The 17,716-nt window shown below is 46.0% G+C and overlaps 1 protein-coding gene across 1 annotated transcript in view; it reads left to right on the top strand.

Moving 5' to 3' along the window:
- Positions 1-17,716, top strand: part of PLCH2 (phospholipase C eta 2) — a 308,782-nt gene that overhangs the window by 196,355 nt on the left and 94,711 nt on the right. Inside the window, exon 5 of the mRNA XM_083452318.1 lies at positions 193-322. Coding sequence (XP_083308444.1) covers positions 193-322 — 130 coding nt within the window. The remainder of the gene's footprint in view (positions 1-192; positions 323-17,716) is intronic.

Genomic DNA, 17,716 nt, shown 5'->3' on the forward strand with positions numbered 1-17,716 from the left:
GGTCCCATCTTGTGGCAGAAAGCTTGATCAGATGGCCTTCCACGATTTTGTTTCTTCCTGATTTAAGTGCTCTGTGGTTTTTGAATCCTTTCATTTCTGTAGTCCCCGGGAAGCAGCCTTCATTCCCTTCAGCATCTTCTCCTCTTTGCTTGCCGTGGCAGAGTTGTCTCTTTTCCTTGACTCCTGCTAAATGTGGTTGAAGCAAACCTTCGACGAAGCGGACAAAAATGGCGATGGCAGCCTGAGCATCAACGAGGTGCTCCAGCTGATGCATAAGCTGAACGTCAACCTACCCCGGCAGAAAGTCAAGCAGATGTTCAAGGTAAGGGCACTCCATTCGCAGTCGCATCTCTACAAGGCAGACTGCAGGCACTCGGGGGCGATAAACTGCAATATAAACACTGAACAGACAGCTCCTTTTCCTGTTGGGCTCTTTTTATGGCTGCAGCCCTGGCAGACTTGTTTTTCTTCATCATTCCTACCACCAGATGTCCTCACTTTCATGTTTATTGTATGTTACCGGCATGCGAGTCACAAAGTGGCCACAGAAGGTGCGACCTTCATTCTCTAGGCTTAACAGTGCCCCCCTGGGAGGTGGTTAGTTTCTAGAATTACCATCAATTTTTTGCATAGCACCAAGTGTCAAGATGAGGTTTGCAGGTTCCTAATTTGTCAGAACTTGGAGAACTGTTGAGGGAATGAACCACGCTAACAATGATTGGGCTTTCCACCTCTGAAAAGCAGGAGCGCTCTCCCCTCCTGTGGGCTCCAGCAACTGGGATGCTTGTAACATCCAGAATCACAAGGGGAAGGATCTCCTCCACTCCTGGGTGCCTGCCTTCCAGCCTGCTTCTGCTCCTCATCCTCCTTTCTCCTGCTCTGGCATCTAGGGCTGCAAAGTCATGCAAGATCTTCAGGGAGGTCCCATGACATGGAGAGACAGAAGCTGTCAGCGAGGCTTCAGAATTCAGAGCAGGAAGGGGAAATGTGGTGCAGAGAAGGCCTGACTGGCGTTCCACCTGAGCCAAAGCCCAGCGGGACAAAGGTGCTGGGAAGGTGCTCAAGGATCCAGCTGGCCACATGGTGAACAGTGAAGCCTCAGACTGTTCCCAACTGGGGCATCCAAAAGGAATTGCCAGGTTGTATTTAGTGGGGGAATCGTGTGCAACACAACACCCTGCTGGCTGAACAATCCAGTGCTTGTGGCTATTTGTGCTCAAGGTAAAAAGGGCTTGGGGACCTGGAGACCTGGCCTTTTGATGCACCTCTGTCCCTAGAAGCCCAACGCTTGCTATGGTGGCCTTGCATCCATCGTCAGAGCTGCTGCATATTTCCTATTTGTTATGAGGGCGTCCGGAACACAAGGACCATCTGTTCCTCTGAAGTGTAGCCGCTGTGCTTAGCCTGTACCAATTTGTGCTCTTATGATGATAGGCTCTGCATCTGGTGGGGTGCGGGGGGTGGGTGGGTAGGAAATCTGCCACCAGGCATACAAGGGCTGCCTCTGAAGCCTGTCTCTGCATTTTGGCCCTGACCTATTTTATAATTGAATGGGGGAAGATTAAAGCAACGCTGGCAACGTGCAGTGCTATTCAAACGTCTTGTTGCGTACTTCACAACGCTGCTGGGAATTCGGACTTTTGTGGTAGGTGAATGTGTGTGTGTGGCTTCTGAAGTGTGCAGATTGCCTCAAAACAAGCCAATTCCCTGGCGTCAGCAGAATCTAAAAGTGTTGCTGGCACCAACAGAGATGCTGAGGGTTGGGGGGGGGGAGGCAAGGAATAATTTTTACCTCCTCAAGTGCCCAAATCTGCCATTGTTTGTCCAGGTAAAGATGCTGCGCTCTGGAAGGAGAATGTGTATGTGTGTGCTGAGCCTTAAAGGAGAAGGATTTCTCTTAAACAGCAGTTTTCACTTCCCCCGCAAAGCTGCTTTTGTTGATCCTTTTCAATTGATTTTCTTATATATAAAGCAGAGCTTCAGCAGCTCTGCCTGACATATCTGTTTTCCTTTGGTCTCATTGCTAGAGCTTATTGCAGATGGAAGTTCTTTAAGTCTGTAAAGACGGCCTTGCTGGATTTGATCCTCTAGCCCAGGGGTGATGAACCTCAGGCTGAACACAACCCCCCACCACACACCTACAGTCCTCTCTACCTGATCCCCAAGACTCTGCACCCTCTTCTAGTGATTTTGCCTTGCTGTAATGTGTTGTCAAATGGTGATGTTTGCTTGCTTGCAGGGTGGTGATTGGCGTGTCTTTGGCCACACCCACCATTGGTTTGCAACTCCAGAAGCAATGTGACCCTCAAGCTGAAGAAGGTGCCCTGCTCACTATGAGAAACCTGTGGCCCCAACCTCATTTTATGTGGCCCCTGACAACTTCCAAAGTGGCTCATTCATTTCTCCCTTGCTTCAGTTTCTTGCCTCTCTGGATCCTGTTTGTGTGTATTTAGTACACCAAAGAAAGAAATGGTTTTTAACTGCTTTCCAAGACAGCAGCTGTGCTGGTCTATTGCATTTCTTTTTAATCCCCAGCACACTTATTTCAGAGTTACCCCAATAAACTCAGTGAGACATACTACTGAGTAGACCTGCAAAGGATTGTGACTAGTAATATAATAATAATAATAATAATAATAATAATAATAATAATAATAATAATAATTTATTATTTAGTTTCCCCAGCCACTCTGGACAGCTCCCAACTGAATATTAAGAACACAATACAGCATTAAACATTAAAAACTTCCCTAAACAGGGCTGCCTTCAGATGTCTTTTAAAAGTAAGATAGTTGCTTATTTCCTTGACACCTGATGGGAGCAGGTGTCACTACCGAGAAGGCCCTCTGCCTGGTTCCTTGTAACCTCACTTCTCACAGTGAAGGAACTGCCACAAGGCACTCGGTGCTGGACTACTAATCTGGACGTGGCTAAAGTTAAAACTGAAGCAGGGCAATCTTTTTCTGTGTTAGTTAATCTACAGCCCTTTTCTCCCCATCTGCTGTTGGCTCTGCAGTCTCCAACAGATTGTCCCAGGGAGCAGTGAAAGCTAGTCCATGAGTGTACCAAACAGGGCACTGCTTCACCAACCTCAAGTCTACCCTCAACCCGACTCATGGGCTGGAAAAGACCCGCCAAGCCCTTCCTGATCTGAACAGGAACTGGTTCCTGATTTCTACCCGATATCATGGAATATTCTCTTTCTCGTCTCCCTGATGTTGCCTGTAGTTGTTCTTGCTTCTGTCTCCCTGTTTCTGTGAGCTCCAAAAGCTTGCTCCTTATTACTCTGAAGTAGGGATGTTTTGGAAATTATGTCAGAAATGGGAGCATATATTGCTGCGATTTGCAGGCCTGTCTGAGGTCAGGAAAGGAAACCACACAAGCAAATTTGAGCAGTATTCAACTATTGTCATGGTTGTTTTTAGTCTGCAAACATTATACTGTATAAATAATTGTGTTGTTTTTCTTTTCTTTTTTTAAATAATATTTATTAGAAGTTTAAAAGTTACAGAAAATAAGCAAAAGAAAAAAAGAAAAAAGTGAAAAAAGAAAAAAGAGTCAATACATAAAAAAGAACAAATAAAACCACAATACATCAAAACAAAAACAAAAACAAAAACAATTAAAAACACATCAAATATTTATCCTTATCTTTCATTAACTTATTTCCTCGACCTCCTCACACCTCCCTTTTTTCTATTCCAGTTGTTAACTATATCAGCAAATCCTTTCCATCTAATAATTGTGTTGTTTTTCCCCCTGCCTTGTTTTCGATGCTCCCCTTCCTTTGAAATGCATTGAGAATAATCTTGTTAGTTTCAGTCATAGCAGATAGCAAGATGAATAATGTGGGTTTTAGTGGAAGTCAATCTGTGGAGGAAAAGAAACAGGACTGAACAGGATGGGCACCTCTGCCTCTTTCCATCCCTTCTCTGAAGCAACCCAAGCCTTGAACCTCTCACACATAATAGTTCTTTCACAATCTCTTCCTTGATTTCCCTTCCTTTATGCCCAGACCCAAAGGCCTCTTTAAAAATTACCGCTGATGCATAACACGACAGTGTTGTCTATTAAATTGTACAGAGCTTCAGAGGCTCCCGTTGCATATGGACTTTATTAGCCTCCCCACACCATTAAGTTTCCTTCCAACATACCCTGTTCCTTTTAATCATAGGGCCTGAACTGTATTGAGGCTACTAGAATCCAAAGGGGGAACTTGGAACATAGGAAGTTACCTTCTCTGTCCATCTAGTTATATGCTGACTGACAATGGTTCTCCAGAATTACAGACATGGATCTTTCCTTGCCTAACCTGGGAATGCCAGATATTGAACCTGGGACCTTCTGCATGCAAAGCAAATGCTCTACTGCTGAGCTACAAGTCTTCCTAACTCAAACTGCATCTCTGCTGTGAGCAGATCATGTTTAATAAACTGTCTTTTTTCACACACACTCCTTTTATGCTGTTCTAGCAAATACCAACCCTGCAGAGGTAGCAGCATGGAAAACTAAATATAAAACCCATTACAATCTGAGGATTAAGAAATGAAATGCTCGCATCTGTAAAAAGAAATAGCGAGGGTGGAGGGTAACAAGAATTAGAACGGAGAAACTAGAGGAATGGATATATGGATTATCACTAAGTGCCCATTAGAGCCTTTCAAATTAGCTCCATCGGTTCTCCAAAAGTGACTTTTTAGATTCATGGGAAAGCAGAATGTATGTTTCCCCTATAAAAATGCACTTGTGAAAAATCCATGACAGTTTATATTAGAGCAGAATATAAACTGGTGTTTTGCTCAGGCTTTTGTATGTATCTATTTAGGAAGGCAAAGTCAGGTACTGATTGTGGGGAAGAATGGTTTTACCAATTTATCCCTCTCCCACTTATTGGGATCCAGCTTCAGTTTATTGGTTCTCATTCAGTCCATCACCAACCCCAAACACTGGTCCAGGACTTTCATGGCACCAGCTGATTCAGATGGTCACACTCTTCCAGCCCTCTACCAGGTAGTCTAGCAGGACAACCAAGGCCGGTTTGATGCCAAAACCAGACCTGAAGCCAAAAATGGATTGAGATAATTGGTATCTGTGCTTCCCTACTCCTGCATTAATTTGCATTTTTTTATTTTTAAAAAATTCACATTTAAATCAGTACTTAAAACGTATTTTCTCTTAACACTTTTCTTCTAAATGTATTTCCTCTCCAAATATGCACATTTAACTTTTTTTTTAAAAAAATTGTTCTGTGAGCCCAAGACCAGGTCTCAGCGTTCTGAGAAGCACATAATTGAGTGGCTAGTTATATACAAATCTGCACATTCGCCTGGGAGGGGAAGATCAGAACAGTTCATCCCAGAATTCATGAAGACCGAATTCCACAGGCATCCCTGCTTGTATGGACACTGTCCTAACTATCTTTTTTTGTGGTACCATTCTTACATCAATCCTAAGAAACCACATGAAAGGATGGAATGAATGAGGGTTCAGTTTTAGAGCCAGGCACCCTTAGAAACGTAGATCCTTTCATTCAGCTGAATGGTTGCTATTAATTGAAGTCAGCTCAGTGTCTGGCTTTCAGCCCTGGCTCTACCTGGATTGGGGGTGGGGCGTTGAATGCTTTGCATGGTTCTTTATTTTCTTTCATTAATTCTCTGTCTGGCTTGACGAACATGAGAGACAGTTCACTTTTTAGTTCATTATTAGAAAACTTTCCGCAGATGATATTAGGGTGGTTTGGGTTCTTCCCCTCCCCTTTCTTTAGCTTGCCTGATTTCCTTTAGCTATTAACCTCGTTGGAACTAAAACCGCAGTGGGTGAAAATGAGACAAGGCACCATTGTGCAGTGGAGGCCCATGGAAAGCGAAAAGGGTATTGAAGTGGCTAGATATCTGTTAGCTGGGGAAAGTGCCATAGCTCGGCGACACTTCATTTGAAAGGGATCTTAAGGTAAAGGACCCCTGACAGTTAAGTCCAGTCGCGAACAACTCTGGGGTTGCAGTGCTCATCTCCCTTTACTGGCCGAGGGAGCCGACATTTGTCCACAGACGGTTTTTCTGGGTCATGTGGCCAGCATGACTAAGCCGCTTCTGGTGAACCCAGAGCAGCACACGGAAACACCATTTACCTTCCCGCCGGAGTGGTACCTATTTATCTACTTGCACTTTGACGTGCTTTCGAACTGCTAGGTTGGCAGGAGCAGGGACTGAGCAACGGGAGCTCACCCCGTTGTGGGGATTCGAACTGCCGACCTTCTGATCAGCAAGCCCTAGGCTCAGTGGTTTAGACCACAGCGCCACCCGCGTCCAGTTGGACGGGATCTTAGAAGCCATCTAGTCCAATCCTTTCTCAACACAGGCTGTGCAATGCAGGGTGCAACCAGAGCATCCCTGACAGATGGCTATCTAGCATCTGCTTAGATACCTCCAGTAAAGGAGTGCCCATCACCTTCTGATGCAGTCTTTCTTTCCCACTGCCAAGCAACTCTTCCCATTAGGATGTTGCTCCTAAAGGTTTGGCAAAACAACTTCAATTTCCAGCAGTTTGACTTTGCCCCCAAAAGTGCATTCCTCCATTGTCTCCCAAGACAGATGGATGCCAACCAACCACTCTAGTCCTACCCCCTGAGGCAACAGAGGCAAAATTAGTTCCATCCTGTATGTGGCAGCCATTCAGATACCGTATTTTTCGCTCTATAGGATGCACTTTTTCCCCTCCAAAAATTAAGGGGAAATGTGTGTGCGTCCTATAGAGCGAATGCAGGCTGCGCCGCTAAGCCGAAAGGCAGAACAGGGAGACGGAGAGCTGCGGAGGGCTCCGTCTTGCTGTTCTAGCTTGGGGACGGCTGGGCGCAAAGCCTCTCCAGGGCAGCGGGGTGCCTTCACCCCGCTCTCCTGCAGAGGCTAGCAAGGCTGTCCCCAAGCCAGAACAGCGAGACGGAGGGCTCCGTCTCGCTGTTCTGGCTTGGGGACGGCTGCGCGCAAAGCCTCTCCAGGAAAGCGGGGTGCGTTCACCCCGCTCTCCTGCAGAGGCTAGCGAGGCTGTCCCCAAGCCAGAACAGCGAGACGGAGCCCTCCGTCTCGCTGTTCTGGCTTGGGGACGGCTGCGCGCAAAGCCTCTCCAGGAAAGCAGGGTGCGTTCACCCCGCTCTCCTGCAGAGGCTAGCGAGGCTGTCCCCAAGCCAGAACAGCGAGACAGCCTCTTCTAACTTGGGGACGGCTGCGCGCAAAGCCTCTGAAGGGCAGCAGGGCGCTGCGCTCCAAAGGCTTCGGGGATCTTTGAGGCTGGGGGTGGGGGGAAGCAGCGCTTCCCCCCACCGCCAGCTCCATAGGCTCGGGTGAATGCACCTTGAACGTGTCAGTGTTTGTAAAGAGCAAAAAAAGGAGGAAAGGGTTCTGACCTCCCTTTGTCTCCTCGTCGGCACAAAAAGAGTCCACGAGAATATCCTTGCAGAGTTTTATTCTTAAAAGTCCTTGTGCAAAACACGACTGAAAAACTATACACACCAGCACCAACAACCAACCAACCCAAACACCAGCCTCAGCACAAACTAACATTTCTCACTTATATATACAACTTGCTGCAAGCCGCTGAGTCATGCTGACCCAGCTTTATTCGCATTAAAGAAACAGCGGCCATTTTAGCCGTGACACCCCTTCTGTTTCTTAAATGCGAAAAACCCCAACAGAAACAATACATACATACATTATATACATAAACCCAGTTTTGTCATCAATTCATTATGACATGTTGCTGGCAAAGGCTTGGTAAACAAATCAGCAATATTATCTTGTGACTGACAATACTCCAGTTTGATTACCCCATTCTGTACACAATCTCTCACATTCGCATGACGAATAGCAATATGTTTTGATGCAGATTTCATTATTTCCGAGCCCGCTAATGCAATGCACGATTGGCTATCTTCATACACTTGGATAGGTAAATCTACTTTACAATCTAGATCTTTTAGTATCTGTATAAACCACACAATTTCGTTGCATGCTAGCGATAGGCTCCCATATTCTGCCTCACAGGATGAGGTCGCAACAAATCCTTGTTTCTTTGACCTCCATCCAATTATGGAATTGGCAAACATCATAACCATTCCACTTGTAGATTTTCTGGTAGCTACACAGCTTCCCCAGTCCGCATCAACAAATACTTCTAATTTTTCATCTTGTGTACTAGATATCTTCAAACATACATTTAATGTCCCCTTTAGATATCTGATAAGCCTTTTCAAAGCACACCAATCAGCAGTACTGGGTTTAGATACACGTTGACTCAGAACATTTGTAGCACATGCAATGTCTGGCCTTGACCACTGACTTAAATACAACAGTGATCCTATTTTTGAGTGATACAACTCAGGCTGATCAAATTCATCATCACACACTGTCTTTGGGAAATCTGGTGTCATGGGAGTCTGGACTGGCTTGCAGTTTTCCATGCCAAACTGCTCTATCAAATGAAGAATTTTCTCTTTCTGGCTCAATAGGAAGCTTCCATCAGCTTCCTGCCTTACTTCTACTCCCAAGTAATTGCTTACAGGCCCTAAGGCTTTAAGCTTAAACCTCTTTTCCAGTTGACTTGTGAGCTTTTGGATCTCATCTGTGGAACTCCCTGCTACAAGCAAATCATCAACAAAGACTAAGAGCATTAGATATTTGTTGCCTGTCCCCTTGGTGTACAGGCATGGATCAGCCACACTCCTTTTAAAACCAAGTTTTACAAGGGCTTCATTTAAACACTGGTTCCAACACCTTCCACTTTGTTTGAGACCATAAACAGCCTTTTTCAAACGCCAGACTGCACCATTCCCCTCTTCAAACCCAGGGGGTTGTCTCATTAACACTTCATGGTCTAAATTTGCATGCAGATATGCAGCATCAACATCAAAATGGTGCACTGCTAGTTGTCTTACAGCAGCAATGGAAAGCATTAAACGAAAAGTTTCACTCTTTACAGTGGGAGAAAATACTTCATCATAACTCTCCCCTTTAATCTGAGTGAACCCTCTGGCTACTAATCTGGCTCGAAAGCGTGGTTCCCCAGATGCAAGGATTTTTCTTTTGTAAACCCACTTGCATGACACCACTCTGCCACCAGGTGGCGGCATTATGACCTCAAACACTTTGTTACGTTTAAAAGAGTCCATTTCTTCTTTCATGGCTTGTTCCCACAAAGCACGTTCCCCAGGGGGTAAGTCTAAGACTTCATTATAACTTTGTGGTTCCACACAACTCACATTGCATACTCTCACTCCTCCTAGGGTCAAACGCTGAGGAGGTACACCCTTGTTTGAACGCTGGGAGCGTCTAGGCACAACTACTTCTTCTCCCCCCCTTATCTCTGGCTCTTCTTCCTCTTCCTCTAGAGAAGAAGTATTATCTATTGCCACATCTTTTGGGGAAATCTGTGCCTCATCCTGCTCCTGTGTTGCCAATGGCTGAGAAGAAGCCTCTTCTCTTACTTGCAGGGGCAGTAGGCAATCTGGGTTGGCATGGATCGCAGTCCATCTGTCCTGGTCAGCGAAGTCTGCACTTCGTGACAGAACCACGCTTCCTGGGCGTAAATTGAAACGCCACCCTTTGCCATAGGACTGATATCCCACAAACCGCAGTTTCTGCGCTCTAGCACCCCCTTTCTGGCGCTGAGCTTTGGGAATGTTTACATGTGCCCAAGCACCCCAGTTATGCAGCATTTTCCACTCTGGTTCTTTCCCAAACAATACACAATAAGGAATATCTTTTATAGAGCTAGACCAGGTTCTATTAATCAAAAAGTTTGCTGTGAGAAAAGCCTCGCCCCACAGCCTATGGTTGTGGCCCAATCCTGCATCCACTAGCAGGCAGTCCTTTACTGACTGTATTACAGCCCCACGTCTTTCACACAGACCATTTTCAGCAGGGCTATAAGGGTTAGTCAAGCGATGAGTGATCCCCTTACGTCGCAACCATGCCCCAAATTGTTTGTTCAGAAATTCTCCGCCCCTATCTGTTTGCAGCTGCACAACAGGCCGAGCGAAGAGCTTTTCAGCTTGGGCAACCCATTCTCTGAATGTGGGGAAACACTCAGATTTCTGCTTTAACAAAAACAACCAACTGAAACGTGATTTATCATCTATTACCAGAAAAGCATATCTGGCGCCCCCTTCAGTCTTCTGTGGGAAAGGGCCTATCACGTCACAATGGACAAGTTCTAAAACCTCTTTAGATACTCTGTCACTTTTAGAAGCCACAGGCTTCTTCTTAGATTTGGCCATTTTACATACATTGCAATCTAGGAAATGGTTACAGCTATTTACTTTTAGGTTCTTGCACACCTTTTGCATTTCTGAAAGCACACGGAAATTGGCGTGACCCAGTTTTCTGTGCAGTTCATGTACACACCCCTTATGAACTGGAAAATTATCCTGAACCACCTGGGCTGCTTTAACAGGCTTGTCCTGCATTACATATAACCCATTTTCCAACTTTGCATGGCCACATACCTGAGTTCCATTCTTTATCAGACAGCCATCCTGCGTGAACTTAACACTATACCCTGCATTAATCAAACAGCTTACAGACAGCAAACAATAGTCCAAACTGCTGACAAACAGAGTCTCTGGTAGAGTAGTGTTCAAGCACTGCAGGAAACATGTTCCCTGGCCATCAATCTTGCTTCTACGACCATCAGCAAGATAGATTGAGTCTTTTCCATCAGCTGGCTTCTTCAGGGTCTTAAAGTCCTCCCGACTGTTGCAGATAATCCTGCTGCTGCCAGAGTCCAGCAACCATGTTCCTCGAGGTATCTTCCTCTCCTCCCGAGAAAATGCAGACACAAACTGAGCAGAACGCGTGTTCTTCTTCCCTGAAGAGAACCCCTTCTGCTTACATTTCTGCGTCGATTGCTGTCTCTGCTCCATGTCGTCTCCTGGAAGTCTTGCCCTGCATTGACGTTGGAGATGCCCGGATTGGTTGCATCTATAGCACCTCCTCACCACCATGGCCAAGTCCAAACCTTGGCGTTGCTCCATTGGCAGATTCTGCTGCTGGCCCCCTTTGCTGTAACTCCTCCACTCTTGGAGTTCAGCCTGTCTATCTGACCTTCTTTCTGCTTCTTCGGTCAATCTTCCAACCACATACTCAAGAGTCAGATCTCGGGGACGCATACTCTCCATGCTGTTAATCACAGGCAACCAGCTTTCAGGCAAACTTGAAAGGATAATGTATGTTTGGTCAGTCTCATCATAACGCTTACCTCTCTGCTGTAGTTGAAGAAACAGAGATTTCAGCGTTTGAAGATGAGTTGCCAAACTCTCACCTTCTTTCATAACAGTCCTGAACAGCCTTCTGGTCAGAGAAATTATAGTTCCAGCAGTTTCTCTGACATGCATTGCCCTTAATAAATTCCAGCAATCAAACGCTGTGCTGGCATTTGCTACATGCAATAACTGAGAGTTGCTCAAACACAGCATAATTTGGGCACGGGCCCTTTCATCCAGCCGTTTTTTCTCAGCAGAGTCCCGTCTCAAAACCTCAGTTTCAACACAGTCCCATAGTCCATCTCTCCTTAACAACTGCTGCATTTTAATTGACCAACTCAGCCAGTTGCTTTCTGAGAGAAGTTCAAAAGGGATGCCTCCCCCAATATTTACAACTTGGGGAGACTGGAAATCTGCCATCTCTGCTGGTGCTTGCTGAGCCCCTTCTGTGGGGCCTCCAGCAATCTCTCCTGACTCTCTCTTTAGAGTCCAACTGAATGGTCCTGGCTGGCACTCACCGGCTTTTAGCTGCTGCCTCTGTTGACCCTCAGGTCCCGCCTGGCTCTGCAACTGGTGTAGCCGCTCTGTGAGTCGCCTACTGTGGTCCTCTAGCAGTTCAAACTGTTCCAGTAGCCGACGCTGAGTGCTTTCCTGATCCTCAGATCCTAGCCGCTCCAGCGTCACTGCAGACAGTTACAGCTTGCCACCAACTGCTCCAACGCACAGCCACTGGCTCCGTACACCACCAGGACTCACCAGCTCCCTGCTCAGATGCCGTCAGTCGTTTTGCACTCTGCACATGCTCAGAAACACTGGGCCCATAACCTGTCAGTGTTTGTAAAGAGCAAAAAAAGGAGGAAAGGGTTCTGACCTCCCTTTGTCTCCTCGTCGGCACAAAAAGAGTCCACGAGAATATCCTTGCAGAGTTTTATTCTTAAAAGTCCTTGTGCAAAACACGACTGAAAAACTATACACACCAGCACCAACAACCAACCAACCCAAACACCAGCCTCAGCACAAACTAACATTTCTCACTTATATATACAACTTGCTGCAAGCCGCTGAGTCATGCTGACCCAGCTTTATTCGCATTAAAGAAACAGCGGCCATTTTAGCCGTGACAGAACGCACCTTGTTTTACAGGGGCAGAACAAGGAAAATATATTTTTTCCCTGTTCTCCCCCTCCTATGGTCCGGTGCGTCCTATGGTCTGGTGCGTCCAATAGAGCGAAAAATACGGTATTTGAAGGCTACTCTAAAGTCTCCTGCTATTGTCTCATCTCAGTGCTAAACATGCTTGGCTCTTTCAACCATTGTTCCTAGGACTTGGCTTCCAGACCCCTCACTCTCCTCTGGGCATGCTCCCGTTGGCACTCAAACCTGGGCACTTTGTCCCAGATGTGGCCTGAACATCACAGACATTTTGCATGCAGAAGGTACCAGACTGAGTCCCTCACACCTCCAGCGAAATGTATCTCAGGTGATGGCAGTAGCAGATTGTGTGGTGGGCAGAGGTGCCTATCTGACCTCCTGGCAGGTGATTCACTGCTGCTTACTGGGAGGGAGAGGGGGGAGTACAAATTCACCTAGGTGTGCCAACCCAGCAACCCCCCCTGCTGCTCCTTTTCCTGGTAAGCAGCAGCGACGTGGCTGCTGGGAAGCCAGGTACGTGCCCTTACCCCACCATCTTCTACTGGGGGATGGGAAGGGCCTCTGCTTGAGAATACTGCTTTTTGGTGCATCATACTGAGGCCTTGTTCGTGCATGCACATTCATCACTTGATGTCTGGAGCCTCAAGCGATGACTTGCTTTGTGTGAAAGGTCCATCACAGATGCAATGGCTCAGGTAGAGTATTTAATGACTCCTTTTCACAGCACTTCCAGTATCTGAAAGCAGATTCCTCCTGAGGTGGAATTTTGCTCCAAATTTTTTTTAGGAGCTCCACTGAAAGCCTTTGAGGGTGCTGGGTTGATGATCTCTACCATAAAATGAAGTCTGCATCTGTTGAGAGCTGCTGTCCGTGGTGCTGATTCCATATCTTCACCCAAGAGAAGTCAACAGAAATCTTTTTTTTAAAAAAAATGACAGCTTTTATGACAGCAGGCTGAAATGGGGGAGTGGGAGCAGTATTTGGTGTTGCAGATGCCCGAGGTGTGAGTGAATGAAGAGGAGCTACAGCCATAGCTTACATTTTCTTTCTCCCTAACAACCCCACAAGGTTAGACTCAGCGACAGCAAATGACTGAATTTCAGCTAGTGATCCTCATGGCTGAGTACAGGATTTGAACTTGCGTCTCCTGGGAACAAGCTCAGCTCTCCGGCAACCACCACACTGGCTCGCCAACTGTTGGATTGTAATGGGAGAAGATCCAGCTTCATCTAAAGGGGGGGGGGGGAAGGCCTCGTCTCTTTCGGAATACCTGTCAAATGGGGAAAAGGATAATTACCACCGACATGTGAAGGTTGCAGAGGATGGCAGGATGGATGGGTGATAGGGCTGTTGTACCACCAGTGTGTCCAACAGCCAGTCTTCCTACCTGGCATCATCTGCGCAAGTGACCCTACAACTGAGCCGTCAGGTCCCCAATACCTTGTTACATTGCCCAAAGACAACTTGACCATGTTTCACCCAATTAAGTGTCTGAAGTGGCAAGCCCTGAAGGCGGGCACTTAATTTTCTGTGCTTTGCCACATGACCCTTCCCTTAACTCTTTCTCTTGGCAGCCGCTTGGTTTTAATTGAAACTTCAGCAAGGCAAAGCTGCAGACTGAAGCGCTGCAGCCATGATCAGAAATAATAGAAACACCGCCACCCGACCCCAGCCCCATCCATCTTCCCTCTCTCCACCCACTTTATTTTTTCTTTCTTTTTCTTCTCCCCCTAATGCCTCAACAAATGAAACGGATTTGTAAAAATGTTACATGGGAAAAAATATATATGAGGCATTACACTTACTTCTGTAAAACAAGAAAATCCTTAATAAAATATCAAGATGGGGGGAAAAAAAAGAACTGCACCCTCTGTTTGGGAGCTGACGATGCTCTGTCTGTTCTGGATGAATGGCTTATTTCTCTCCCCCCCCCCCTTATGCCCTCGAGCCCCCTTGCTGCACGTTTATTGACTCTGTTTGGTCTTCTCTGGTGGAACATGATGTAGATTTGCTCTCTTAGTGGAACGAGCTTTGCGTATATCTGACTTTGTTCTTTTTATTTCTTTTCCATGTACCGAGGGCTTCTTTAGATGGGAGGAAATGGATCGGTTTTGACGTTTAAAAAAGTTGGCCTCTTTTGATGGTGTTTTTCCCCTCCCCCTTTTCTGCAGCATCCTTGAGAATATTTTTGCAATATGCAAGGTTGAGCATATCCCTCTGAGCTTCTTAATGTAGTTACTTATTTATTGTGTTGAGTTGGTGGAGGCTTTTTGGGATGTAAGGATGGTGTGGGTGTTGTGTGAGTTATCCCTTATGTATAGTGATTGTGCTGTGAAAAAGAAGAGCATGTCTGTGTGTTTGTGTGTTGAAACTTGCTGTATTTGGGAAACTAGTGCATCGTGGTAAGGACTTGCCTGGCATAAGAGCTGTGAGTGGCTGCTGGGATGAGGGCAGGATTGATGCATTGCCCACTGCCCCTCAACACAGGAACATAAGACAAGCCTGCTGGATCAGACCAGTGGTCCATCTAGTCCATTATTCCATTTTCATAGCTTCCTGTCCTCAACCTTCCTTCCAAGTCCTCAGAAAGGAGCAGGTTCTGCTGTCCCTGGTGGGTAGAAATGGGAGAGAGATTAGATCACGTTAGCATTTACAGGTGAACCTATCAAATTCACACTTTCCCAAAGCAATACATGAGCAGAAATACACCCATCTTCAAAGTTCAAACTTCTCCAAAATTTGCAGTGCAGTTGTCCAGCCAAGTAATGCGTATGCATATGCTAATGATAAGTGTCCATTAAACTATAAGGAGCGTCTCCACCCCCATAGTGCAACCTGGACACTGAGGTCCAGCACTGAGGGCCTTCTCGCGGTTCCCTCACTGTGAGAAGCCAAGTTACAGGGAACTAGGCAGAGGGCCTTCTCGGTAGTGGCGCCCGCCCTGTGGAACACCCTCCCATCAGAGGTCAAAGAAATAAACAACTATCTGACGTTTAGAAGACATCTGAAGGCAGCCCTGTTTAGGGAAGTTTTTAATGACTGATGTTTTAAAGTATTTTTAATATTTTGTTGGAAGCTGTCCAGATGGGAGGGGTATAAATATTACTAGCATACAATAGCATACAAAATGCTTTACATTAGAGGAAATTGCTTTGTAAAAAAAATTGTATATTTGGAGAAATGTGTATATTAGGGCTGATGTGCATACTGATGTGGAAGTGTGGAGAACTGAGCGTGACATTGGAAAAATGAGAAAACAGATTTGACAGATTTGCCCATCCCTGGCCTGCACAGAGCCCTCCACCACCACTGTGTGCCCAGTTCTCCAATGATCCTTCTCAGTAACCTTACTCCTGGACATCTTAATCTATGCATGTCCACTGAGGTCTCCCTGTCTATAGCATGAGACATCTTCCTTGGTAGATGGAGTATCTCCTTGAACAGTGCAACATCACTTTCCTAATCTTGAGTCAGATCATTAGCCAACTGGGTAACCAAGACCAGTGTGTGTGTATGTGTGTGTGTGTGTAATCTGGTCAAAGTGCCATCTGATGAGACCCCTCCTGTGTCAGGGAGTAGCAGTGAACAATACCACCACTCCAAGGCTGGCTTGGTGACACCCTTATAATTTCCCACAGAGCCCTTGAGTTCCTGATATAGCAAGCACCAGGGCAAGTGACCCAGCTGGCTGTCTTGGGGACTACAGGGCAAGTGTTAGCACTTGTGGATCTTGCTTGGGTCTTGGCAAGTGCCTGGGGATACTATGTGCTGGTGTTGAGAACATGGGAGCATAAGAAGCTGCCTTATATTGAGTCAAACCATTGGTCCATTTAGCATTGGTCATTGGCAGTGACTGGCAGCAGCAGCTCTATGGGGTTTCAGAAAGGGCTTTCTCCTGCCTGGAGATGCCAGGGATTGAACCTGGCACATTCTGCATGCAAACCAGATGCTCTGCCACTGAGCTATAAACCAGAGCCTGGTGTGAGACTGGAGGGTGGGCTTCCTTGCAGCTTCCTGGGCCACCCCAGTGGGCGGAGGTACATCAGCTAGGCTTATATCTGCTTCAGGAGAAAAACCCAAGCCCTGGTTTCCGATGGGCTGGTTGCTTTTATTACTGGGCCACCACATTTTAAGGAGGACACGTTAGGCTAGATGGCCTAAAAAGGTTCTTTTCAACTCTTTGATTCTATACTAATCAACAAAGCTTCAAGTTGCTTTAATTTATTGTACAAGAAAGAGAAGGGGCATTAGGAACCTTTTGTGTTTAATGATGCTTATTTGTTACATAAGTGAGAGAGAGCTCTTGTATATTCTGGGGCACATCAAAAGCTTCAGTGTGTTGGAGTTGCTTGCTATTAAATGCCAGCAGATGCTAATGGAGTGTGAAGCTTTGCATAATGACAGCACTGAAAACAGAATCAGATGTTTTGCAGTCAAAGAAGGTGAATCAATGATCAGTAGGACGAGGGGGAAATGCCTAGCAGAAGCAACAAACACAGTTAAAAGCTGCAATGAGAAATCCGTTAATGCCCATTGATTTACATTTGTGAATTGCACAGACAAAAGTGAATTCCAGCCTGGTTGGAGATGGCAGCAGAGCTTGATTAAGAAGTGACCATCTTGGCAGCCCTGCAGATCTGCCAGAAATCTGTTTTCCCTCACAATAACACCCATCCCAGTTGAGACATCAAAAGCGGTGATTAGGAAATGCCGTAATTGGGGAGAAGTTCCCTCTTTGATGAAGAGGGCTAACTTAGATCTCCACTCAATATATAAGCATCTTTTTATAATTAGTGCGGTGACAAAACAGAACTAGGATAAAAGCATTTTTAAAGTTTGTGTACGTGCATTATAATCCAGGAATGTCTTTCCAGTTGTTGTTAGGCAACTACTCCTATAAAGTGAGTTGTAGTCAAATATCTGGAGGACATCAACATCTGGAGGGTAACATCTGGGGGAGGCTGGACTAGGGTGGGCAGGAGGAACTTGTCCAGGAGGAACTTCAGAACCCATGTGCGAGGCCATGATTGAGGCCTGTCAAGTAATAATAAAGAAGAGGATGACTCTGAGCATGTACAGAATTATATTCCCTCACTACTTAATAACCACAACTATCCCAAATGTATGTAAGATTGGAGTGGAGATTTCAAGACCAATGGATGCAGTTTCTATCCTGGGTTTATCCCTGTTGGGGCCAAACCACTGAATACATGTGAGGAGAGAAAGACCAGGCTGCTATTTCAACAGTTTTTTGGGGGTGGGGGAGTCTGCGGAAAGTCCACAGTAGATGCCCACAGTTCTGCAGAAAGAAAT

This window comes from Podarcis tiliguerta, assembly GCF_965153285.1.
Source record: "Podarcis tiliguerta genome assembly, chromosome: 8".
Taxonomy (NCBI): domain Eukaryota; kingdom Metazoa; phylum Chordata; class Lepidosauria; order Squamata; family Lacertidae; genus Podarcis; species Podarcis tiliguerta.